Raw genomic sequence first — 25,376 nt, forward strand, 5'->3', positions numbered from 1 at the left:
CAAATCTGCCGTTCCATAATTTTTGTTTCAAATCTGACCAAAAATAAATGTACAATATCTATTTTTTAAAAACGTTTAAATTCATGTAATATTTCGACAAAAGTTACATGAGACAGAGGGAGTACAACAGATATACTACTCCGTACACTAGCAACGGAGAGAAGAGACATCAAGCAATTCCATCAGAAACAAGCAGTTTTTTTTTTTGACCAAGCAGAAACAAGCAGTTATCACACCAAGACCTAGGAATTGGCGTGTGGCCGTAGCAAGTCAGGAAAGCTAAAACAACACAGCTCATACGTTCGGGCCCGCCTTCTTCGATGCCCACGAGACCTTTCCGCACCAATCCCGCCCGCCTAGTTTTAACCCTTCCCAGAAATTCCAGCCACCCTCCTCCCGCTGTGACTGCAGCTCCGGACCCACCACGCCGCTCCCGCGGACCACGGGACCCACTTCCCTACACCGCCACCTGGGCCCCACCGCCGAGGTCCAGCTCGGTTCACACCTACCCCCTGGAGGAAAAGGCCACCGACACGTGGGCCCACGCCCAGCACACAACAATCAGTCAATCACACACGCCTTCCTCCCTCCTCGTCCTCTCTCTCTCCTCGCTTTCCTACCCGCTCCGCGCACCACAAGGAACCCACCCCGCACCGCACGCACGCACCACCACCATCCCCGCCGGCGACGAGCTGGCCGCCGCTCGCCGGAGAAGAGCGCTTCCTTGTTTGCGTGTTTGTGCTCTTGCGTGGGAGAGGCGGCCGAATTCCTCTGACCGGGTCTTCAGCGTTTTTGCCGTGTGCCACCGAGAAGATTTGAAAAGGCCCTTTCTTTCGCTGGTTAATTTAGTCGGAGGCGGCTCCAAGGATTGCTCCAGAAGAGACTTTGTCGCCGCCGCCCGCCCGTCGTTGCCCTTGCGGAGCTTAGCGGTGGGTGATGAGCTCATCCAACTCCTAGGGCTTTATTGACGGCGGCGTCGAGTTCTCTCCGGGGGTTCCCAGAAGGAGATGGTGCCGAGTGGGTTGTTCGGGTGGGCTTCGCCGCACGTGCAGCCGCTCACGCCGGTTTCCGAGGTCTCGGAGCCGCCGGAATCGCCCTCGCCGTACGGGGACGGGCCGGCGGGGGATGCTGGTGTTGGACTGAGGGAGGGGGAAGGCGCCGGCGAGGAGGATGTGGAGGAGGACGACGTCGAGCCCCCGCCCGCCGCCGTGTCCTTCTGGAGGCTGTTCGAGTTCGCCGACGGGCTCGACTGGGCGCTCATGGCCGCTGGCGCGCTCGCCGCCGCGGCCCACGGCGCGGCACTCGTTGTCTACCTGCACTACTTCGGGAGGGCCTTGAATTTGCTCGACTCCGAACGGATTGACTCTGCTCTCCACGGCCGTAGCCAAGACCTCCTCAACCGGTTTATGGAGGTAAGCTGATGCTTGGGTTTTAATTGTGCACATCACAGGATCTGTTGTGCAGGGCCGAAAAGCCTAGTTTCTAAAAATATATATTTAGTGTTGTACTAGCAGAATTTGCTATTGTTAGGAAGGGTAAAGTTTTCTTTAGCTACTTACTGGTGTCTGTTATAATTCTGGTATATGCTTTAATTGTTGCTTAATTAAAATTTCAAGCCGCGCCATTAGGTTGCATCTGAAATATTTCAGCTAGGTCTGGGGAGATTTACCAGCTGAAAAAATGTTGCTAGTTCTGCAAAATTTTGTGAGTACACCAAATGTATTTATGACTTAGGTTACATATCATCTATAATAAGTGCATTTGCAAAATTCTCCTATGCAAATTTTGCCGTGATAACTTGCACATTCTAATAGTGTGGATTGCCGCTGGAGGACAGGTCAGGGGGTTGTGCCTATGGTATTATGTTTTAAATCAGTGACTCGTGAGGGTTATGTGTTGTGGCGTGTTGTTAATTTGGGGAGTTACAATTTGTTCTACGGGGTTGGTTGTGCTGTTTTGTCTCGCAAGTTTAGAGGTTTGCAGCATGGCAGGGGCTTAGGTTGCCTGCTGGATTGACCTGTGTTGTTTAGCTTTCCTGACCAGCTAGGGCACACGAAACTGTACACGTTTGTGGTTGGTTCTATTAGGTTTATTGTTGGTGTGTAAATTCTAGTACTAGAGTGTAAATGGAATGTTATTAGTTTAGCTGTGTTCTTATGGACTAGAGCCCTACAGCTAGCATAAATGTGCAAGGCTGATACTAAATTAGGAATAAATCAAATAAATGCAGAATATTATCTACTTTGGAAAGAGATTTGTCTAATTGGGAATTCAAAGACAGCTTAATTAGGAAGTTGGAGATAGAGTTTGAGTCTTGTCGGACAAGTCGATTTGTCCTACGCAAAGAGGACTAGCATGTAACCATGAGTCAAGAAATGAAATAATCAAAAGTTCCGAAATCCTCTGTACCTCTTTTTCGAGCCCTGGCCTCCAGTTGTTGCTGGGTCTTCGTACTATTATCCTACCCAAGCTACTTGTTTTGAACCAAGGTCCATAACATTTTTATACTTCAAGACACGTGTCTACTGTCTAGTGGAAGACTTATCACATTTATGCACATTTTAGGTTTCCGTGATCAGGCGGGATCCCAGATCGTTATTGATCCCAACCCACCTAAACCAGCTCTTAATTTCTTCTAGTTGATGAGGGATAAAATGGTGGGTGGATCTGAACCTACAGTCATGATAGGAGCAGAAAAAGATGGCATGAAATTTCTTCCCACTGGGGATTGTGGTGGGTTACTAGACGATTCTGGAGTCCTAGTTCCCTAGTGCAGCACCAAGGACCACTGTTCTAACTCCTAAATAGAGCTGTTGGCAGGCAACCATCCTAGTGCAGCACCGAGGATCACTATTGTAACTTCTAAATAGATGTTAGCTGTTGGTGAGCACCCACCGCACCTTTAATCACCTGTTTAGGTCTGTGGCCTTTATATGTAAAGTGACCGAGTTAACTTTAGCACTTTGGTAGACATATGTGACTGTAGTGGTCTCTCTTGAACATTGCGTACTTGTATAGGTTCCCTAAAATTTCTTTAGTTAAGTTTATTAATGATGGATCAATGGGAATGTAGCCAATGCATATTTTATTTATGATTATATTGGTATGATGGATTGATGTGATAGTGCCGAATGGCCACAGTTTATCTATGATCATGTTGGTTATGGTAACCCTTTGAGTTACAATGCTTTTAGCTGTTTCGATTCCTACATTCAATTATTGGCTTTTTTAGTAACAATATTCCTTAAACTACCGGCACTTCCTTTTTATCAAAAGGAGTGCAAGTATACATACATTTCTTAGCACTTCTCTTCAATCCATTATACTGTACAACTCGTACCTTTGTTCTCTTACAGTCTTCTATATTTCATGTTGCTTGCAGCATGCTCTGTACATCATCTACATAGCTGCTGGTGTTTTCGTTGCAGGATGGATAGGTAAATTTTTTCTTAAAAGTATATTTCTCAGTCAGGATGAATATATGCCTAAATTTTTTATTCTCCAGAGGTGTCTTGCTGGATTCTCACTGGGGAACGGCAAACTGCTGTCATAAGATCAAAATACGTTCAAGTCTTGCTAAATCAAGATATGAGCTTTTTTGATACATATGGAAACAATGGTGATATAGTTAGTCAAGTTTTGAGTGATGTATTGCTCATTCAGTCAGCTATTAGTGAGAAAGTAAGTTCCGAGTAAACTATGCTTTTAATGCTTTATAATTGCAACATGGACTTCAATGATTTTGATCTGGTCTGACAACTGAGTGCTTTTATAGGTAGGCAACTACATACACAATATGGCCACATTCATCGGCGGTCTCATTGTTGGCCTGATCAATTGTTGGCAAATAGCACTTCTAACTCTTGCCACTGGACCCTTGATTGTTGCTGCAGGAGGAATATCTAACATATTTCTCCATAGACTGGCTGAAAACATTCAAGATGCATATGCCGAAGCAGCTAGTATTGCTGAACAGGTTTTTACCTTATTTATTCTGTTAAACTGTGCATTCCTCTAGGAACATGCAAGCATAAACTTCTGTTAGATACAGTCCTCATGGCTCCCTTATAATGATTGAGAACCTTGTGCCTTGCATAATATTCTTGTAGCATGTGCAAACAAGAAGTCCAAATATGACTGATCACATATTTTTACTTGACAAAAACTTGTGGATGTGCAGGCCACTTCTTACATCAGGACGCTATATGCTTTTACAAATGAAACTCTTGCAAAGTACTCCTATGCTACCTCGCTTCAAGCAACACTGAGATATGGGATTTTGATAAGCCTTGTTCAAGGAATTGGCCTTGGATTTACCTATGGATTAGCCATTTGTTCCTGTGCTTTGCAACTTTGGGTTGGAAGACACCTGATTGCTCGTGGGAAAGCTGATGGTGGCGAAGTTGTGGTAGCTTTATTTGCTGTAATTCTGAGTGGCCTGTAAGCAACCTAAACCCATTTCCTTCTTTTTTTCCCCCATCTAGTAATGACATCACCTAATATTTTCTTTCCCAATTTGTAGTGGTCTGAACCAAGCAGCTACAAACTTCTATTCATTCGAGCAAGGGCGGATTGCTGCTTATAGACTATATGAGATGATAAGCCGTTCTACTTCAAGCTCCAATGTGGAAGGGACCACCTTACCCCAAGTGCAGGGGAACATTGAATTCAGAAATGTGTACTTTAGTTATCTCTCACGTCCTGAAATTCCAATTTTAAGTGGTTTCTTTCTCAGTGTACCTGCTAGAAAAACTGTTGCACTTGTTGGTAGAAATGGCTCAGGGAAAAGCAGCATAATTCCTCTAATGGAGAGATTCTATGATCCAACTTTAGGTAACATCATTGGGAAGCATCTTTCATTCCCCCCTCTCAATCCCTCTTTACTAAGATTGCTCTTTCTATGTTTTCAGGGGAAGTCCTTCTGGATGGAGAAAATATAAAAAATTTGAAAGTGGAATGGTTAAGAAGCCTGATTGGCCTGGTTACACAAGAACCCGCATTACTGAGTTTGAGCATTAGAGAAAACATTGCTTACGGAAGAGTTGCTAGCTTTGATCAGATAGAAGAAGCAGCCAAGACAGCACATGCCCATGGGTTCATCAGTTCACTTGAAAAGGGATATGAAACACAGGTAATGAAGTGCAAATGATTAGGCATGGATGCTCCAGTCCAGTCCTCTTTTGTTTTACATTTCTGATTTTATGTACCTCCCTAGGTTGGTCGAGCTGGTATGGCACTGACTGATGAACAAAAGATCAAAATTTCTATCGCTCGTGCTGTGCTTTCAAGTCCTTCGATTCTTTTGCTTGACGAAGTCACAGGTGGACTTGATTTTGAAGCTGAAAAGACAGTGCAAGAAGCATTAGATGTTCTCATGTTGGGAAGGTCGACCATTATAATTGCTAGGCGTCTTAGCCTCATTAAACATGCCGATTACATAGCTGTAATGGAGGAAGGGCATCTTGTTGAAATGGGAACGCATGATGAACTACTAAATCTGGATGGCCTTTATGCTGAGCTTTTAAGGTGTGAGGAAGCAACAAAACTTCCTAAAAGGTAAGCTTTTTTCTCTGGACAATATCCTGGTAAGAGTTCGAGTGTGTAATAGTTTAGAGCTTCAGTCTAGACTAGACAAGGGTTCTGAGTTCAAAACTTAGCTGCTGCAGTTTTAAGAAATAAAATTGCGTTCACATCATTGCCTTTACAGTGCCTAGACTGACTTCAGGGGAGACATGAAGTATATTTTTATTTTTATTTATTTATTTATTGCAACGAGAGTATGTGTATCTGCTCATCTTTCCCCAATAGTGTATGCCAAATGCTAACAAGAGTTCTGAGCATATCTAAATTTGATGCCTGTGCTGTGTATATCCTAAATATGCCTTGAATGCCGAGAGCATCCAGCTACTGTTCTTAAGCAATACAAATAAAATTGTGGTTCTTACATTGTTTCAACTTTGTTAGATTTGCATGATTTAATGAGAGCTTGTATGTTATACTCTCAATCTTTCTCAGGATGCCAACCAAGAATAGCAAAGAGCGCAAGTCACTCCAATTTGAGGATCCATCAGTGAGCCAAAACTTTCAAGAATCTTCCTCTCCGAAGATGGCAAAATCACCTTCTCTTCAAAGAACACATGGCATGCTCCAGTTTTGGCGATCTGACACGAACAGAAATTCCCATGATTCACCAAAGGATCAAAGCCCACCTTCAGAACAAACTATAGATAATGGAATACCTTTAGTTGCAACTGAAAGAGCACCATCCATCAAGATACAGGATAGTTTTGAAATGGAATTGCCTGATCTTCCAAAAGTTGACACCCAGCCCATTCAACGGCAATCTTCAAAGAATTCGGGACCTGACTCACCTATATCTCCCCTATTGACTTCTGATCCAAAGAATGAGCGTTCACATTCACAAACTTTTAGTAGACCACAAAGTGAACGAGATGATACAAGTTCTGAACAGAGTGAACCAGATGAATTGCAACACCACAAGCCACCATCATTTTGGAGACTTGCAGCACTTAGTATTGCTGAATGGCCTTATGCTCTCTTAGGCACAATTGGTGCTGCTATATTTGGTTCATTTAATCCACTTCTTGCTTACACAATAGCACTTACGGTTTCAGCGTATTATCAAATAGAAGTCAGTGACATGCACCATGAAGTGAACAGGTGGTGTTTATTCATAGTAGGCATGGGTGTTATTACAGTGCTGGTCAACTGGTTGCAACATTTTTATTTTGGAATAATGGGGGAGAAGATGACTGAGCGTATAAGAAGAATGATGTTCTCTGGTATGCTATTGGACCTCTATGCATATTGAGTTGATTTCTTTTCTTGTACTCTGCTGCAACTCTGAATTTTGTTTGAATCTTCTAGAATTCCACACTAATTAAGTTCTTTCACAGCTATGCTGCGCAATGAAGCTGGATGGTTTGACAAAGAGGAGAATAGTGCTGATACACTGTCTATGCGCCTGGCAAATGATGCTACATTTGTCCGCGCTGCATTTAGTAACCGTCTTTCCATATTCATACAAGATACTGCTGCGGTTTCTGTAGCTCTTCTTATCGGAATGCTGTTGGGATGGCGGGTGGCGCTTGTTGCACTTGCAACTTTACCTGTTCTTGTTGTCTCTGCCATTGCACAGGTAATACAGCCTGGAGGTTATATTATCTTAATAATATGTGAAGGATTAGCGCATATTTCAAACTCTAAACATACTTTTGGTCTTGTTACAAATGTCTTTTCCTGACAATAATCAATGATTTGTACTTCGCCCATTACAAAATAGAGGCCATATATCAACTATCCAAATCCGTTACTTTGACTAACAGTTAATCCAAGAATGCTTGATGCCATTGGATTCGTTCAATGCACTCTTGTGATTGATTTTGTAACCATCAATAAAACATTGCACAAGAAATTTGTGGTCAAAGTTCAAAATTGAACAGCCAAAATACGCCCTATATTTACCCGCAAAAAAACGCCCTCTTTCTATAGCCACATGTTTGGTATTCCTCCATATAGTACTATGAATTGCCTGATCTTTTAGCAACTGATCTTGCACAATAATCTTGAACTGCATGCAAATCTTCACAATTTGGTTTTCAGCAGCTGCTGGGTATTATGTTAGACCGGTGCAAATAGGCATGCTCTAAATTGATATGATAAACCATGTTGCAGAAATTGTGGCTTGCTGGCTTCTCAAAAGGAATACAGGAGATGCATAGAAAGGCTTCATTAGTACTTGAAGATGCAGTCCGGAACATTTACACTGTTGTAGCGTTTTGTGCTGGAGACAAGATAATGGAACTCTACAAATTACATCTTGGCAAGATACTGAAGCAAAGTCTTGTGCATGGATTGGCTATAGGCTTTGGCTTTGGCTTCTCGCAGTTTCTTCTTTTTGCCTGCAACGCCCTTCTGCTGTGGTACATTGCCATTTCAGTGGACAAGCAGCGCCTGACAATAGCTACAGGGCTAAAACAGTACATTCTGTTCTCGTTTGCATCATTTGCATTGGTGGAGCCCTTTGGACTCGCACCCTACATACTTAAACGGCGGAAGTCTCTCACTTCAGTGTTTGAAATTATTGACCGAGAGCCAAAGATTGATCCCGATGATACCACAGGTCTGAAACCACCCAACGTATATGGGAGCATTGAATTCAAGAATGTTGATTTCTCCTATCCAGTCCGTCCTGAAGTTCTTGTGCTGAGCAATTACAATCTTAAGGTGAGCGGTGGACAAACAGTTGCAGTAGTAGGCGTTTCAGGATCAGGGAAGAGCACTATCATTTCCTTAATCGAGAGATTCTATGATCCAGTGTCTGGCCAAGTTCTGCTAGATGGCCGTGATCTGAAATCGTTCAACCTGAGATGGTTGCGAAGCCACATGGGCCTAATTCAGCAAGATCCAGTCATTTTCTCGACAACAATAAGAGAGAATATTATCTATGCAAGGCACAACGCAACAGAAGCTGAGATGAAGGAAGCTGCAAGGATAGCAAATGCTCACCATTTCATCAGTAGCTTGCCGCATGGTTATGACACTCATGTGGGAATGCGAGGGGTTGATCTCACACCTGGGCAGAAGCAACGTATTGCCATTGCTAGGGTGGTTTTGAAGAATGCACCTATATTGCTATTAGACGAGGCCAGCTCTGCAATTGAGTCTGAATCAAGTAGGGTGGTACAGGAAGCTCTTGACACATTGGTCATGGGGAACAAGACAACGATCCTAATCGCACACAGGGCAGCGATGATGAAGCATGTGGATAACATTGTTGTCCTAAATGGTGGTAGGATAGTGGAGCAGGGTACACATGACTCTCTTATGGACCTGAACGGTCTGTATGTTAGATTGATGCAACCCCATTTTGGCAAGGGCCTTCGTCAGCATCGGCTAATGTAATTAATCTTGAGTTTGTTAGTTGTAAATTGTGTTAGGGCATGACCAAGTTCCCCTGCCCCTCTCTGTCCAGCCAGAGGTTCTGGATGAGCGGAATGGTGACCTGGTCTTTTGACAAAAATTTCGACTGGAGATTCAGATAACTAGTTGTGTTGGAACTCTAGGGAACTTATCCTGGAAATAGTTAGCAAGTTTGGGGGCATTGTAATTGTTGTAATATATGAGTTGCAGACATTCTTTCGGATGCTTGTTGACTCGATTCATTTAACCTACATACCGATTTCATTCTTTCTTGTGTATCCAGTTCAATGATGCCAAACCCTTGGTTCGTGATTATGCCTGTCTGGCTGGCTGCCATGGAGAAAACTGTGGTTTGCCAAGAAGAAAAGATTGGCCATCCTAAGAATTGTCGTACAAATCATATATGCTAATTGCGCTGGTAGTTAGAATCCATGTACATTAGGGGGCACTGCCATATCTCTCCAGGACATGATCAGGCTTTCATGTCTGAGATCTTGAAAGAGTCTGCGACGACCTTAAGCTTGTTGCGCAGCCTGCTCCACCGCCGTTCGTTCGCCGTCACGATCAGCGTGTAGTACCTCCCTGGCAGCAACAGCACCAACCTCAGCTTCGTGTATTCAACAGGGAAACAGATTATCAGAACCTCTCGAATTCATGAACACGTACCGTTGCCGATGGCGACGGTCGCAAATGCCGATACGCCGTAGCCCGGCGCCTCCAGATCGTACTCAAATGTCCAGTAGTTCTTGCCATCCACCGTACGCTGTCATTGTAGCACAACAATGACAAACTCCTCATTTTAAGGCCTTGGCAAAGATGTACTAGCAGGTTGGAAATTCTATTATATGGGCTAAGAGACCTGAGATTAATGATTGCAATTAGCGATGAGTAAAATGTCAAACCTCTTGCATGTCATAAATCGTTGGTATTTGATTCGGGGCAGCGTAGACATTGTTAACCAAATTGAAGATCGTCTGATGGAATATAAGTAATGGTCAGCACTTCTGACTCCGCTGAAGATATAATGTTGAAAATGCTGCCAAGCGTGTACAGAAAGCCAGGAAAATACAAGGTTGAGACCAAACGAACCAAAGACTACCTCATCCATAGGACCCAGGTCATGAATGTCTGTTTTCTCAGTAGGAATGAAGGCTACACGGACAGACTGCAGCTGCACATTTTTATCTTTGAATGCTGAATCATGGCCCAAGAAGTCGAAATCCTAACACCACCGCGAGGAATAAAAGAGTATGAAATACATACAGAAGTCAAAGATAATTTTCACCTTAACAAAAACTCATTTGGCGTCTGGATTGTTGTTCCTGCGGACTAATAATGTAGGAGTATGTCACATTACCCTCCAATCAGCTGGGTAGAGGTACGAATATCCATCGTTTGCATCCACATAAGAGCGGTAGTTCTTCGGTACCTCTGGAATCTAGGAATAACTCCAGTTAGTATTAGTCCACAGAATCCTGCAGGCTATCTAAAAGTCGAGGACTTGTATATAACGTAATGACTACTCCAGAGGAGTACTACTGAAAATAAAACCGAAGAACAGTTAAAATGGCCAAACCTTCAGCATATGCAGAGCTTCTATTCAGTAGCACAGTGGATAATGCTCCAGCACCAAGCAATGCCAATCTCCTTTTCGTGACCTCTGTAGCAGGTGGATGAGATATTTTGTTAACAGTTTTGTTTTTTTGTGCCAATCATCAAACACAATTTGAGATAAACAGAAGATAAGAATTACTCTTCTCATCCGAGGATGCTTCGCTCGAGCTTGCATTCACAACAGATGGGGGTGCCCCATTCAGCCTGGCAGTAACCGTACAATTTAGCGCAACCAACTGAAAACAACACCAAGTTCATGTTGCTATGGATGAATTTGCAAGGGAACGAAATTAAGAGAACGAAGGTAACGGAGTTCAAGGACATACCTGTTTGGAGATCAAGCTTGCCATTTCAGCTTCAGTGGAGCACTAAACGTAGCCTACCCCAGGTTGGTTGGCTATCTGTTGCTGCTGGACTGGGGGCAGTAGGCTTTTCCAAGTGCCGAGCATGTGAGTGGAAGCAAAGGCAGCCATGTCAGCATTTCCATTATCCTTGCTGAAATCTTTTGTTTCTTTGTCTTGTACTGAGTACTTGCTGACAAAAGGGAACCGTTCATTCAGCGTGATGGATAACTCGCCATCCTTGAGGATAACTTGTCAGTTTTGTTTGCATTAGGGTGGTCGTTGTGTAGTAGATATAGATGTGTTAATTTCCTGTATTGCAAATTTGCAATGCTTTCCATTAAGTTCTGCTACTCCGAACTAAAACAGCAACAAAAATTATGAGACGGAGGGAGTAGTTCTGAATTTCTGAATACACTGAAAAATGAAAATATGTCCTTAAGAGGGGATCATCAGATAACAACAGTGGCAACTGATAGGCCAGTCAAAGCAAGGGGGTCTTGCTAATACTATATCGGCTGCAAACCGTAACCAAACAGATCTCATAAACTGTAATAAGAAAGCACATTACAACTTGCATCATAAAAGACCGGGCATAGATTGTTTCAGACCAAACTGCTCAAAAAGATATCAAAACCTTGAAATAAAAATTTATGGTTAACTTACATCGCCGACACAAAGTTAACTCATAGGCAGTACCGCAATATACAAAAAGCGCTAAATAAGGCCAGAAACTCTTAGGACTTGGGAGCAGGCTTCACTAATCCTAGCCCGGAACCGCTCCCCAGGTGCTTGAAATTCTTTGCCTCTAAGCGATCGTCATGTGCTGCAAAACCAGTTCCCCCTTTCTCTAAAGGAACTAAATTTCTCTCTTTGCAGGGTTTATTGCACATTAAGCAGACCTTATCTGTTGCTAGGAACTTGTCTGAGCACTTCTTGCAGAACACATGGCCACAAGTGCTTATTGCCACCAGGGACATGGTGTTTGTGAGGGTGGATTTGCAACTAGGGCACATGTAGCTCTTCTCCACTGACTTCTTGCTTCTCTGGTCAGCATTTTCTTCGGTGAAAGAGATAGGAAAGAGCGATTTCAACTTCAGCTTCTCCTGCCCCTCGGGGCAGATTGTGTCCGTGCAGGGGGCATCTACCTTGACAGTAGCTTCAGGAGTAGCCGACGGAAGCCAGAACGCCTTCATGGTGCGGAGGGCCTCCTCTTCAAAGGAGGTAACCTTCACACTGTTTGCTCCATGAAAACCATTCTTATCTTGGGAATCACTACGTTCATAGTATTGGGGAACAGCTCCATGATTCTGCTGATCAAAAGCATCCAACTCCTTGGACTTTTGCAGCATCAGTTTCTCTTCCTCCTCTTCCTTCTCTTGCTTTTTCTGGGACTCATGAGCTATAAGCTTGCTGGAAGCACAAGGATAAACAGTTCAGTCGATCCGGTTTAGTGGGTTGCACAGGAAGACAAGCACACCAATTTCACATTCTCCACTAAGAAACATAAATTCTAGGAAGCTAAGTACCACAGCAAAACTACTTTATTATTGGTAATTTTACAGAAATATCTATGAACATATCTTGAACAAAAGCTGAGAAATGGGCAAATCCGCAAATGGCATGTCAAGAACCATTGTTACAAACTCATGGATACTGAAGATACAATAGATACATACTACTGTAGAAATCCATGGAGGAAGCAAGAAAATTTGAGCCTACGATCCAGAAATTAACTCGCGCAATTTACTACGAAACATCCCAGGATCAGTATTGGATGACATACAAATCTTTCACCACGACATTTCCAGTGCTAGGCAACTAAAGCACTGAGCTAAAAATGACACGAAAATGCTAAGTGTCGACAAAATCCAACAGCCGTAGCCAAGATTCCTAGAAGCAGAGATGTACAGTACCCGGCACAACATCCGAGAACAACCATACCAGCTTCCAAAACCATTGCTAACATACTGCTTATAATACTGCGCCCGCCGTGCGTAAAAACTAACCAAATTCCAAAACGTCCTAGGATTAAAACACTAGTAAAGCATGGGAGAAGAGACGTATTGTGTACCGCTTGATGTCCTTCTTCTGCGCGAGGAGGCACTCGAGGATGCACTCCTTGCAGAAGGTGTGGCCCTTGGGGCAGGCGAGCGGGTCGATGAGCGGCTTGAGGCAGAGGCAGCAGGCGTCGAAGGGCTTGATGGAGTCCTTCCCGAGCCGCTCCCGCTGCGTGCCGTACCCGAGCTTCCGCTTCTCCTCGTAGGTGAAGAAGGCGAGGTCGTTGTTGTTCTTCGAGTGGCGCTGCGGCATCTTAGGTCTTAGCTACGCCTCGCCGGCGACGAACGCCCTCCTTTTCTGCTCTTCCGGCCGGGGAAGTGCGAGGGGCCGGGCACGCAAGGAGGAAGTTGATGCGATCGGTGCTGTGAGGTCGGTCGCCGAAGTGTAGTAAAACCTAGATTTGATGGGGAGGAAGGAGGGGGAGGAGTGTGGATGGGGATTGGGAAGGACGGAGACGATGGGGAGTTGGGCTCGGTTTGGTTTCGTCTCTGGGCCGGGCTGGGACTCCGTTCACGAGTGTACAATGATCCACGGGCTGACCAGTCTCTTCAGCATTATGGGCCCCCAAACGTTTGAGTACTGTCCCGGGCCGCTAACCTCCGAAAATTCTAATTTACCGGGTCCGGGATCTACCGGAGTTTTATCGCGTCTGGGTTTGCTCGTGCGAGATTCGTGCATCTGTTTTCAGGTTCTGTGCATTTTGTTGTGCATATCCAGAAGTGGGTCCGGCGGCAGCGAGTGGCAGGCGGGCAGGGTCGCAGTACCTCACGTGAAGTTGGTTGGGAAGGCAATGATATACTAACACATTTTGATTTTGTACGGTTATTTTGAGGGTACAAACGAAGTCGGAATTTGGTGAAATTTTGAGAGTTTGTCTAAGATGGTGTTTCCCACCTATGGTAAAAGTTTCAAAAAGTTTCGAGCAAGTTCAAAATCTCGGCCGATCTCCACCGATACTAGTATTGCACTAACACGTTTTGATAGTTCTGCAAATTATTTGGTGGTCCAAACGGAACATTTTACAAAACTTTTATGGTAGGTTTGAGATGGTGTTTCCGGCCTACAGAAAAGTTTCAAGAAATTTGGAGCGGATTCAAAATGAAACTTTCATTGAAACAATAGTGCTGCAAGTTAAAAACGACAAAGCCGAAAATGATGTGTTTTACAAAGGTTTGAAATAGAATCTAACTACCGAAACGTTAGTGTCTTGAGGATTGCCGATTGAAACATTGGTGTCTCAATGAAACTTTCTTTCTTATACAATTTCAATCATATAGGAATAAGTTCAAATCTTGCCAATTAAAACAGTAGTGTTTCAATAAATTTTCATATATATGGTCAATGAAAATATTTGTGTTTCAATGAAACTAGTGTTTCAATGTTAGTTTCATATTTGACCATTGAAATAATGATTCGTGCTAACAAAATTTAAATGACTTGTCAATGAAAGTTCAATGGTACACACATATTTTCATATATACGGTCAATGAAAATATTTGTGTCTCAATGAAACTAGTGTTTCAATGTTAGTTCAATATTTGACCATTGGAATAATGATTGGTGCTAACGAAATTTCAATGACTTGTCAATGAAAGTTTAATATGGTACACACATCACACATATTTTTTAAATGATGCATCAATGAAACAATCGCATGTTTGGATTTTCAATGAGGTATCTTTAAAATTTCAAAGCTAGCAGTACCTAGCCATAAATGCTCGCATGCATGCAGTGGTCAGAGCTAACAGCAAAGTGCAAAGCAATTCTATGCGTGCACTGTGGCCGGTCCCGCGCCTGCATGTGGCAGGGACTGCGCCTTCCAATGAAACCTGTTTAGAGACTGCACGAATCTTGATGAATTTTTATGGTGAATAAAACTCCGGTAGGTCCCGGCTCGGTTAGAAAAATCGCTTTACGCTAACCTCAAGCTTTGGGTACGGACCGGGTTGGAACGGGGTCGTTTGCTGTATGAAGTACGCCGGAGCCGCGCTGGATGACGGGCAACTTCTGCCATGAAGTCAAAACGCACGAACACACACCTGAGGCTCGAAATGTTGCATGTGATTATTGTCCCCCGCCTACGAGGCTACAAAAGAAGATGCCAGTTGTGGCTTCTGCTATGGACTATATATGGAGTTGGTGGCAGGAACGGGATAATGAGCGACACTCTGAAAAACACTTTTTATGGTGGAGGAGGAATTCCAATTTGTGGTTACAGAGCCAATACATTGTCACGTCCGCATTCCCAAGCTGAAACTTCACCGCTCTATGATGCCTATCCTGCTATACGGAACCTGAAGCAAGCACGTACAGTATATCCTTTTATTGAGTATACTGTAACAAGCTCGTTCATGTCCTTGCAGCGTTGGATGCCGAGGCGGTCCATGGACCATGGATAATCTGACTTCTCGAATCAACTTTGTGCCAGCAAACGAAGGACCGGCCGGACGCAAAACTACGACGTGTGCCTACGATTCTTGCCCGCAGAGCTAACCACGTCAGCGAGACTACCCCCTGCTCCGGCTCCTGCTCCTGCTCCGCCGCAGCATTCCTCGGCCAACGACTCACCGCCAACCTCGTTCTCTCCAGCATCCGCGACATCCGGCCTCGCCAACGGACCCGCAGCGCTCTCCACGTCACGCTCACGCACAGCCTGGGCGGCCGCCTTCCCTTTCCGCATCCGGAGCATCTGCGCGGCAACGAGCCCGAGCTCGCCCCCGGAGCTCTCCCCGACCAGCTCCTGATCCTCGGCGCCGCTGCCCACGTCCGGGGCAACAACAACGTCTCGCGGCGACTCCGCCGCGGCGTCCACCAGGAACATGTCGGGGTCGAAGGACTCCAGCTGCTGGCTCGACGAACCCAAGTCCACGTGGAAGCTTCCCGCCGCCGCCGCCGCCGCTGGGGTGCCGATCCTCAGCGAGCAGCCCTGCCTGTAGCCAAGCCCGCTAAAGCCGCCGTGGTATGACGACGAAGAAGAAGACGACGCGAAGCAGTAGTAGCCGCCGCCTGCCCGGGCGTAGTACTGCTGCTGCTGCTGTTGCTGTTGCTGCGCCCGAATCACCGTCGTCAAGCCGTCGAATGGGGCCCGCCCGTAGCCGGCGGCGGGCCCGAATAAGGCGTTGGGCGTCGCGATCGGCCTGGCTCTAGAGTGGGCCGATGGGCCGGGCCCTCCGGATACGGCCATCATCATCTTCTGGCCCGCGTTAACGTTTCTTCTCGCGGCCTGCAGCTGGAGCTGCGCGAGCAGCGCGTTGCGGTGGTTCCGCGCTTCGTCCCGCTCCTGCGCCACCCTGCGCGCGGCCGCGGCCAGCCTCCACATCGTCTCGTCGGCGTCGGCGGACACGGCCAGCGTCTTCTGCAGCTCCAGCCTCGTGCAGCAGAGCTTCTCCTCCAAGACACTGCGCTCCTGCAGGCAAGAATAGTATACTGACTTTGAGCGTGTGATCGAGGATATATAGCATTAGAGCTACGTACTGCCATTGATATTACTAATTCCGTAACATCTTTTCATTTATGGTCAATACAGTCATGTCAGCGTCCTCACTTCACATAGTAATAAAATTAACTTAGCATTCCTGTGCAAACAATGCTATCTCATTACTCAAAAGCTCCTAGCTGGTGTGAAATCCATAACGTTTTTAAAACCCAAATGTGTTGTCCATTCATGTAACTGTTGATCGATTTTTAGCAAAGTGACGATAGAAACTGCACTGCACTGCTCAGTTAATGTATTCCGAGTAGTTGACAGTGTAAAATATCCAGTCGTCCATGATCCATGTCCAACCATTACTGACCAAAAAGATCAAGTGCAATTATCCTAAAAAATTCCATAAAACTGTAAATATGCTTTCAAAGAAGCACGTGAGATTGCGATGCATGCCCCCCTGCAAACTGGACTACTACTACTAGGAGTACCCTGGCTCTTCTACCCATTATACCCAACAAATTAAGCGGGCGATAAAGAGATGAATAATTCAATTGCTCCGGAACGAAAACAGAGGCAGGGCATGAACAACGAACGTACTAACCTCCAGGTCGGCGGCAAGCGGCGCAGCGTGACCTCTGTCCACAAGACTCTGCTCCGCCTCGCTGCTCCCCATGCTGCCGCGCGCTCTCCTTTCAGTTCTGTGAGATGATCTAATCAAGAGACGCGGTCTTTTCTGTTTGCTCAGACGGTAGCAGGCCGGCCGCACGAACCACCGATCTGTATCTTCCTTTGCCGATGATTGAGATGGGATCGCGATGAGAAGGAAGGAATGCATCGGATATGGAAAATGTGATGGCAAAAAGGGAATGCGTATATCGACCTTGATGCCCCTGCCATACTTGCTTCTACTTGCTAGTTGCAACGGATGCGCGCGGCCATGGCTTGCCTTCGCTGCTCATGTACACGTGGCGGCTATCCACTGGCTGGCTGCCCCCTTGGTTTTTTTTTGGGGGGGGAGGGGGGGGGGGGTGCTTGGGCGAAACACTGGGTAGGAAAGCCAAAATCCCACTTCCTCTTGCAGATGTCCATGAAAACAAGATGTGCGAGTGGACAACATTGATATAAGTAAGACGCGCAATAGGCGAAATGCGACGGTTTTGTTCTTCTAGATGTTCCACCATGCATAGATGAGGTGGCCATTGTGTTGTCTCTCTAAATCATTACTAGCGTGGGACAAGGATGCCTTGGACCACACAATGATGGAGACAAAAGACTATTGAGATCATGGGAGGACCTAAAATATTAATTGAAAGGGGACGAAGTATGTAAACATTTGAAAATACAAACCAAATTAGAGTAATGGGGGCAAATGCTTAGCATAAGTGGGAGCAATCTCAATATATCATGAACAAAATACAAGAAGATTAAAATTTGAGTGGGGGCAACTGCCCCCACAACCTCTAACCTGGGTCCGCCCTTGATTGGGAGATACTGGGATCGCCAGCCCAAGAGTAAACGCGCCGCCATACCTCCCTCGTGAAAGGGTAATCCTTGCAAATGTGGGAAGAAGTCTCAAGATCGTTGAGGCACCCTCCTATTTGTTGATGGCCCCACCGGCTTTTATCAATCCTGTCGTGTCGTCACCTCCTTTTTGTTGACAGTCGGACCCGTTTTTATCAGTCCTATCCTGTTGGAACAACCCCATGCATGAAGCTTGTAGTACAATATGTTAAGATTGAGAAATAGATTCCACCTTACACACTTAGAGCATCCATTTGATTAATTAACTCATCAGACATGTTGGAAACAAAATACTTACAAGATCGATTGATCTTTGCATAATGCAAAACGCATGGCCCCTGCATTTCCGTTCTCACTTCCCTAAGATTAGAAGCATTGCACACAGGTGCAATATTTCATTGCTGATGCATGCTAAATTAACAATCGGGCAAGAGATCTTGCCCTCTTTACAACGTCTGGGAATTTTTACACTTCGCTACATTCTTTCGCTAATGCTAGTGATTGACTGACACGAGCGGACTTCTTGGAGCACGTGTCCTTTGATCCGAGTATCCCTTTCCTTTCTCCAGTTCATCCAACTTGTTCTCTGATTTGAATTTCAACACAAGATCTGGCACAGAGGCTCTGAGTTTCTCAATTGATTCTAAGCTATAGTCGCTTGTCAGTAGCTCCCGTGGAGGATGCCGAACTGGGCTATTAGTCTGCCAGGAAAGCATTAGTTGACAACATGGCACATGATATAAAGGTTGTGTGCATTGAGTCTAAAAGGAATTGGTCTAAAATAGCATTCAAAATGGTACATAAGTTTATATGATTCAGTTGCGAGTTGCGTCAGGGGTGATATTTTTAACTTGCAACTACAATAAACTGAAATTTATCTGTTTCGCTGAACTTGACAAACAAATCACAATTATTTATGTTTTGCAAAGAGAAATAAATGTTTAGAGTTTGATACAACTGTATAACTTGTTTCCAGTTCTACATAAAATGAAGTAAGGATACAAGTATATGCATAGCTTACCATGTAATCCTTCTCAATGCAGTTACTTGCAATGATTCTTATAGATTCTGTGCCTTGAGTGTGTTTTTCATTTAGCAATCCCAAATGATTGGAGAAAGAGGCTGATACAGTTTCCATTCTCTTTCTAGTTTCATGATCCAATAATTGAGAATCTGAAAAAGTAAATGGACAATGTAAGGAAAACACCATCTTTGGAGAGAAGAATATATTATAATACAGATAGATTTGTTACTCTCAGAAGCAGTCAAAATATCAGCTGTAATGGCATGAAACCCTGCATCATTCTGAGAAGAAAGCAGCAGCATCTCCTTAATGATACTCTCATTTTCGTTTCTTCTGTCTCTGCATGCAAGATACTCGTTAGATGAACTGGAAAGGCCCTACACTACAAGGTTCATCACAGTATCGCCCAGAACAGTCTCTTTTGTCAAAAAAAAGTCAAGAAGATTACAACTTACTCGATAAATTCATCAGCTTCGACAACTGAGCTCTTATTTAGATATTCTAAACACGACTGTGTTTGTGACCAGTGAGAAACAGAATGGTCACTTCTCTTCAAGCTGCAATCAACGTGCTTGTTTAGAATTGAAAAAAACAGGAAACCAGAAGGACTTCTACGGAGAATAACTAAACCATAATGCACCAATTTAAGGTAGGCGAGTAAGATTGGTACCATTGATCCAAGATGTCTCCCAATTGATGTTTGGTTTTGGCATGCACTGACGTGTCCTCCTGGAATTGTCTCTCTATTTTTCCAGCATAGGATGCAGCCTCCTTTTTGCCATTATCTGAAATTTGTTGTAGGTTGGACATTTCCAGTGTCAAGTGTTTCTGCTCTTCACCATATTTCTCGTTCAGTTGTCCTACATATTCTGAAACCTGCTAAGGGGGAGACCAGTTAGTGCTGGAGTCATGAAAAGAGCCTTGTTTTTCCAAATTGAACAATACGTAAGCTGACCATTGTTGTTTTTCTGGCCGTCAAGTCTGCTAAAATTCCAGTAATCTTGTCATGAGCAGCTTGCTCTTCTTGAATAGCAAATTCCTATCAAAATGATGGATTTAAACAACGAGTTTGTCAATAAATAAACTATATATCTACCAAAACCAACCCACCTTAAAATCCTTCTCAAATTCAACAAGCTGAGAGGAGCTTCCTCTTTGACTTTGTTCCATAAGTTTAATAAGCCGAGACACATGTGCCCCGATATCATTAAAGAAATCAATTGATGTCTTTGACATGGCTTGTGCCGAATAAAGAGTCCTTTGTAATGCCTACAAGAAAGAATTTCAGAATGAGGCGCAGCATGTGGCAAATTTGTGCAAGAGGCAGATGTACAAAAGCAAGATGGAGGAGACATACTACTTCGTGCTGTTCAGCAGAAAAGGCTAATACTTCCTTGAGGTCAGAAGTGGATCTTAAAACTTCTTTTTGTACTTGTTCAGCCTCTGAAACCATAACTGCTAGAAACTGTTAAAAAATAGACAGCTTTTAGATTTTGCACAGTGCTTCAGTAATCTGAATCTGAAAGCAATTAGAGCTGAAGTTCTATTATTATATACATTGTCAACAGCTATTGCATGGGAAGCTATATTCAGTTTCATCTGCTCACAGTCAGTGATGGATTGCTGCCCCAGAGTTTTGGCAAGCTCGTTCATGCATCGCACACCAGACGCATACACGTCTTTGGCTTTTGTGATTCTAGTCTCCAAATGATTCGCTGACTGGAAGCAGTTGCATAACACATATAAATTAGTGCAAAGGGATAATCATGGTAATCTTGAATAGTAAATGAAGTAACCATTTTAATAGTAGTACCTCCGACTTGGCTGAAAAATATGAATTGATTTGTTCAGTCATAGACTGCAAAAATTGGCGTTGATCACAAATCGATCCAACAATTGTTTTATTTAGAACTCCAAGACTCTGATCCAACTGAGACCGAAAATTGACTAGCAACCCTTTATTTTCATCTTCAGTTTTTGATCGTCTTTCTGTATATTTGTCAAAAATGAGCTGTCAGTACAAGAAAGCGGCAACTTGGATTAAACTGGGTCATACTAGCACTGCATACTAGCGTCACCTAGTTTATTCTGGAGATTAGCAATGTCTCCAGATTTATTCTCGAAGGTGCCACACATAGCCTTTGCACGATCAAGAATTAATTGCTCTATACAATGTTAAGAAAAATACACGAACATCAGAACACTCAATCCAAGATTTATGCTTAATACATCTATTAAGCTCTCCAAGTTAGAAATTTGTGTATTTACTTAAGATTAAAAAAATACCGGTATGGAGTAAATTTGAGATTATGAAGTCCTTTTCCTTCAAAACTATGTTAGCTCTAGAATGAGCTTCTTGAAGATCTAGAAATTCCCCCTTGCAACTTCCAAAGTTCATCTGAATAGGAAGATATACAGAATATGAAGATCTAAAGCGACTAAAAATTTAGGAGGTTTTTCTTTGTAAAAAATAAAATAAAAACAGAACTCATCTAAACGGCATCACCTTCAACTCTTTATTCTGACTTTCCAATTTCAACTTACGCTCTTGTTCTGCTACGTACAAACTTTTGAATTTTTCAAGTTCCTGCCCGACCATCAAAGGTGCAAGTCAGTTCAAGCCTGAACTAGTAAACCAGTTAATACATCAAAACTTGAATTGGAGAGAGCTATACTCTGCTCTGCTTCTCCAGACTAAGCTCCAAATGTTCTAATTTTTCCCTCATTGTCTGCTATATATAGAAATGATCAAGGTAACAGTCAATATCTTGCACAAGAAGTTCCTATATATTCAATAAAATCTGAAGTCGTGTACCTTTTTCTCTGCCTCCTCAAGAACAAACCTTTCATTAGGGATATAAATTCCATTCTTTTCCCTTGCGGCTTTTACATCTGACAATGTACTTGTGAGATCCTATAAGATTGTGAGGAACAGAAATAAACTAGAAGACCGAATAGAACCTTGTTTCATTTTTTCCATTTCTTGATAGAGATCCTTGAGCATAACATATTCGAAAACTTTTTGGTTTACCTACAGTAATAGTAAAGTTTATCAAAAGGATATCAACTAAATCCGAAAACCATAAATGAGTAAAACAAGGCAACTAGCACCTCTGGTTTGTTTCTTATGCTTTTAGCACGGTAAGCATAATCAAGTGTAACTAGAGTTTCTTCCAGGCAATGGATAGATGGAGTTACTGTTGCAATGATGCAAGTTTTGGCTTTTCCACCTAAGGATTCCCTTAGCAGTCTGGTGAGCTTACTGTCTCTGGTAAAGTATCAAAATGGATATGTATTAATTCCATGAAAAATGAATAAATGACGCACAAGCTTTTTGAATTATTATAAAAAAAATAGCAGGTACTACCTGTATGGTACATGAATTGAATGCTCCACAAGTGCAGTGATGACACGACCCAGTGTTAACAAGCTCTTATTCAGCTCTCCTGCTTCTCTTGCTCTAACCTATCAGCATGCTACAAATCATGACTTCAAAATGGATTGGCATTTAAGAAGTGCTGACATTCTAAAAGAGAACCAGACTAAGATTAAATGTACTATGTCATAATACTAAGTTAAGTTAACACAGAACACACTAAAACACTTGTTGCCACCTTTGCCAATAACAAGTGCTTTCTTTTTGCTGAGAAAATAATGGGCCTGCAGCATTTCTAAACTAGATAGAGTTGTTCGATACAACTATTTAGATGGGACACAATGATATATAATTTCATCCTCTTCCGGCATGTACTTTACGAAGTGAAATATGGACAAGTCAGCTGAACTCAAGTGGTTCAGTAGGACAGGGTATGACAAACAGATAATGTATTCACTTATCAGTTGGCAATAGAACCAAGTACCTCTTTTGCACCTGATCGAGCTATACTCTCTGATCCTGCCAAGTCTACAAGGTTCAACCTCCCACACTTCATGACTTCCTGGTTCCCTGTTGTTGTTACTTTGACATTGATGTATATGGAAAAGACAGAATGTGATCGGCTGCAAGTACAGAATGCACAATGCTCAGTAGCCAACACTCCTCTCATGGAACCCAAAAATGAAGTGAAATGGTCATCGACCTGCTTTGCTTATTTAGTGCAGTGTCGGCAGTGCGTCTCCTAGCTGATCCTTGTTCTAAAAGACTATATATCTCGCCACGACTGTATACAACAATCTCTTCAAGGCCTCTTATGACCGCCCCGCCCTTGCCATCTTCCATCAGAGATATAGTAGGCCTTTTCTGTCTATCTTCAGGGAATCTACTTTGGTCCTCTGAAGCCAACAGATCTGTTAATTCTTCGTTATAGAGCTCCAAGAAGGTTACCTTCATGCTATAGTCAGCCTTCCGTGCTTCCAAAATATCGAAGATATGGCGCACTGCTCTTGGCATGACACCAGCAGCAGCTGGCAGTTCACCCACCTAAAAAAGCAAATGAGACAAATTGATCTGTTGCTGCATGTAAATTCTCAGGTGACATCTAATTCTTTAGTACCTGCTGCATCATCTCTCCCTCCATAGTATAAGTTTTCCCGGTTCCAGTTTGCCCAAAGGCAAAGACAGTGCAATTGTAGCCGTCAAGGACATCATCGACGATTGGTGCAACAGCCTGATCGTATATCACCCTCTGCTGAGATTTTGGACCAAAAACCTGCATAAAACAGTAATCATCATACATATTAAAGAAAAAATCATGAGAATCAACTTTAATCATACAGCATTTATGTAATCATCATGGTACAGACTTGCGATGCGAAGATTTTGATCCTTTGTAGAATTAGCCGTCAATGGAATGACAGCAACTGTTTGATGGTACATACATGCAATAATACCTACACCATAAGCAGAAAGCAAGCACAGACGTCAGTAGACGGTAGTGGTTTTACCTTATCAAAGGTGAATGTTTTGTCTGCCTGCTTGAATAGACTGTTCAGGACTGTGACCTCCCTCTTAGTGTCATTGCAAGAGACGGCACTTTGTATATTCGCTTTCTGCTCCTCCTTGCTTAGCGGCCTAATTGTTCACCAGCCACAAAAAACGCATCAGCAACACCATAAGCATCTCCTGTCTTTGGAAAAAAGTAGCACCAGCAGCAATTTGCTCGAAAAATGCAGATACTACACAATAAGCAATCCCAGTCCCAGATAAACGCTAGTAGTTCCACTGATCATATCTCGAATTCTCGGTTCACCACAGTACCACGATACTACTTTACATATCACCGTGTGGCTGACAAACCGTTTGCGAGATAGAGCCTTATCGAGACTACCTCACCTGCATCTGAGCACGACCTGCACGTTCGCCTCGCGACCTCCTTCATTCCCTCCACCGACGCTTCCGGCGCCTACGCCGCTGCGGCGCACGGAACTGTGTGACCCCGCTTCCGCCCACCGCAGCTCCCGACGCTCGGGCCGCGGCGTGAGGAACGGATGCGGCGCCGGCCCCACCCACGAACTCCGGCTGGGATTTGGCGTCTGCGCCATGCCGCGGACGCCACCTCAAAACGATCCCGGCGCTTGGATTGGGAGCAGATTGGGCGAACTCGCGTGATTTCTGCAGGATTTGGCTCGGCGATTTGGGGGATTGGTAGGGGATCCGGATTTCTAGAGGGGAGAAGAGAGACGTCGCCTTTCGAGCGTTTCGGAGAAATTTGAAAATTGAAAATCTGCGATGGGACTGGGACCGGGAGTGAGTGAGTTGGTGTTGGGCTTCTTTTTTTCTTAGCGCATGCCGTGGAGGTTTTTCGATGGGGCCCCGAATGCGTGGGCTACGGCCTGCTCTCGAAAGCAAGACTAAAAGAGCCTAGTTGCTCTACGCGACCAAAGACCTCGTATATTTGTTTGTGTTTTGCAAAACTTTGTACTCTACGCGACTAGAGTACGCCTCATTTGGCTCAAACGATTTTCTACAGGATTGGAACCTTTGAAAAAATCTACTGTACATTGGCCGAGTTTTCTTTAAGATATTCATATGTACGGAGTACATTTCATAGGAAAAATCTCTTGTAAGAAATCCTTTGTTTTTAAATAAGAATCAGCTGAGCATCTTTCTTAGATCGATGATTCCAAAATTAGCATGTACGGGGAATTAACAAAACGGAGACGCATCATTATATAACAGAAAACCAAACACGCCTTTGACTTGCTAGGGATATCCGTTACCTTCCATGGTGGCACGTTGTACTACTTCAGTCGTTGTCAGTAAACCAGCGCCTGTCAACCAGGCTCTAGAAATTCAAAAGTACCTCCGATCTTAAATTGTTGTCGAAATATTACATGTATCTAAATGTTTTTTAGGAATAGATACATCTATATTTGATCAAATTTGAGTCAAAAATTTAGGAGCAGAGTGAGTAAAAGAAAAGCAGAGGCTATGAGTTATGATATCCTGTTCGTGTATAAACTTAACAATGTATTGACTTTGTGCAGCATGTTAGTACAAAAATGC

The 25,376-nt window shown here is 43.8% G+C and overlaps 4 protein-coding genes across 7 annotated transcripts; 1 reads left to right on the plus strand and 3 right to left on the minus strand.

The window, feature by feature from the left end:
• Nucleotides 1-598: 598 nt before the first annotated feature.
• On the plus strand, nt 599-9,209 carry LOC100821643 (ABC transporter B family member 6). Its single transcript, XM_010230483.3, has 11 exons — nt 599-1,412; nt 3,383-3,437; nt 3,506-3,681; nt 3,776-3,976; nt 4,181-4,440; nt 4,523-4,833; nt 4,911-5,131; nt 5,216-5,556; nt 6,016-6,803; nt 6,918-7,159; nt 7,696-9,209. Exons 1-11 carry the CDS (start codon nt 1,008-1,010, stop codon nt 8,923-8,925), a joined length of 4,230 nt encoding a protein of 1,409 aa, XP_010228785.2. The 5' UTR covers nt 599-1,007; the 3' UTR covers nt 8,926-9,209.
• A 72-nt stretch (nt 9,210-9,281) lies between these two features.
• LOC100821961 (photosynthetic NDH subunit of lumenal location 1, chloroplastic) lies at nt 9,282-11,044 on the minus strand. Its single transcript, XM_003558162.4, has 8 exons — nt 10,884-11,044; nt 10,697-10,793; nt 10,520-10,603; nt 10,301-10,374; nt 10,043-10,165; nt 9,846-9,917; nt 9,610-9,706; nt 9,282-9,525 (listed from the first exon to the last, which is right to left on the minus strand). Exons 1-8 carry the CDS (start codon nt 10,905-10,907, stop codon nt 9,416-9,418), a joined length of 681 nt encoding a protein of 226 aa, XP_003558210.1. The 5' UTR covers nt 10,908-11,044; the 3' UTR covers nt 9,282-9,415.
• A 368-nt stretch (nt 11,045-11,412) lies between these two features.
• Nucleotides 11,413-13,406, minus strand: LOC100822269 (E3 ubiquitin-protein ligase CSU1). The gene is made up of 2 exons (XM_003558163.4): nt 12,973-13,406; nt 11,413-12,311 (listed from the first exon to the last, which is right to left on the minus strand). Exons 1-2 carry the CDS (start codon nt 13,209-13,211, stop codon nt 11,636-11,638), a joined length of 915 nt encoding a protein of 304 aa, XP_003558211.1. The 5' UTR covers nt 13,212-13,406; the 3' UTR covers nt 11,413-11,635.
• Nucleotides 13,407-18,133: 4,727 nt separating this feature from the next.
• Nucleotides 18,134-24,623, minus strand: LOC100825688 (kinesin-like protein KIN-5B). 4 transcript variants are annotated; one of them, XM_010230485.3, is made up of 23 exons: nt 24,204-24,623; nt 23,816-23,942; nt 23,425-23,580; nt 23,011-23,351; nt 22,792-22,930; nt 22,299-22,396; nt 22,043-22,199; nt 21,893-21,962; nt 21,747-21,823; nt 21,607-21,660; nt 21,438-21,518; nt 21,218-21,329; nt 21,010-21,096; nt 20,745-20,920; nt 20,489-20,650; nt 20,289-20,396; nt 20,042-20,200; nt 19,887-19,970; nt 19,602-19,807; nt 19,387-19,488; nt 19,161-19,270; nt 18,929-19,080; nt 18,134-18,608 (listed from the first exon to the last, which is right to left on the minus strand). In XM_010230485.3, exons 1-23 carry the CDS (start codon nt 24,410-24,412, stop codon nt 18,402-18,404), a joined length of 3,174 nt encoding a protein of 1,057 aa, XP_010228787.1. In that variant the 5' UTR covers nt 24,413-24,623; the 3' UTR covers nt 18,134-18,401. The 4 variants fall into 4 exon arrangements, with proteins under 4 accessions (XP_010228787.1, XP_010228786.1, XP_024313539.1 ...); XM_010230484.3 differs by having other exon boundaries at nt 21,607-21,663; XM_024457771.1 differs by having other exon boundaries at nt 21,607-21,663; nt 24,199-24,224.
• Nucleotides 24,624-25,376: the final 753 nt, after the last annotated feature.

Source organism: Brachypodium distachyon, chromosome 1 (assembly GCF_000005505.3).
Source record: "Brachypodium distachyon strain Bd21 chromosome 1, Brachypodium_distachyon_v3.0, whole genome shotgun sequence".
NCBI classification, from domain to species: domain Eukaryota; kingdom Viridiplantae; phylum Streptophyta; class Magnoliopsida; order Poales; family Poaceae; genus Brachypodium; species Brachypodium distachyon.

Coding starts and splice junctions, on each gene's coding strand:
- LOC100821643 (XM_010230483.3), top strand. CDS start 1,008: ATGGTGCCGAGTGGGTTGTTCGGGTGGGCTTCGCCGCACGTGCAGCCG. Junction 4,441..4,522: donor GCTGTAATTCTGAGTGGCCT/GTAAGCAACCTA, acceptor CCCAATTTGTAG/TGGTCTGAACCAAGCAGCTA. Junction 6,804..6,917: donor AAGAAGAATGATGTTCTCTG/GTATGCTATTGG, acceptor GTTCTTTCACAG/CTATGCTGCGCAATGAAGCT.
- LOC100821961 (XM_003558162.4), bottom strand. CDS start 10,907: ATGGCAAGCTTGATCTCCAAACAG. Junction 10,794..10,883: donor CAAGCTTGATCTCCAAACAG/GTATGTCCTTGA, acceptor TGTTGTTTTCAG/TTGGTTGCGCTAAATTGTAC. Junction 10,604..10,696: donor AGCATCCTCGGATGAGAAGA/GTAATTCTTATC, acceptor CACCTGCTACAG/AGGTCACGAAAAGGAGATTG.
- LOC100822269 (XM_003558163.4), bottom strand. CDS start 13,211: ATGCCGCAGCGCCACTCGAAGAACAACAACGACCTCGCCTTCTTCACC. Junction 12,312..12,972: donor CAGAAGAAGGACATCAAGCG/GTACACAATACG, acceptor TTGTGCTTCCAG/CAAGCTTATAGCTCATGAGT.
- LOC100825688 (XM_010230484.3), bottom strand. CDS start 24,412: ATGGCGCAGACGCCAAATCCCAGCCGGAGTTCGTGGGTGGGGCCGGCG. Junction 21,664..21,746: donor TTGAGGAGGCAGAGAAAAAG/GTACACGACTTC, acceptor TTCTATATATAG/CAGACAATGAGGGAAAAATT. Junction 19,081..19,160: donor TATTTTGACTGCTTCTGAGA/GTAACAAATCTA, acceptor TTACTTTTTCAG/ATTCTCAATTATTGGATCAT.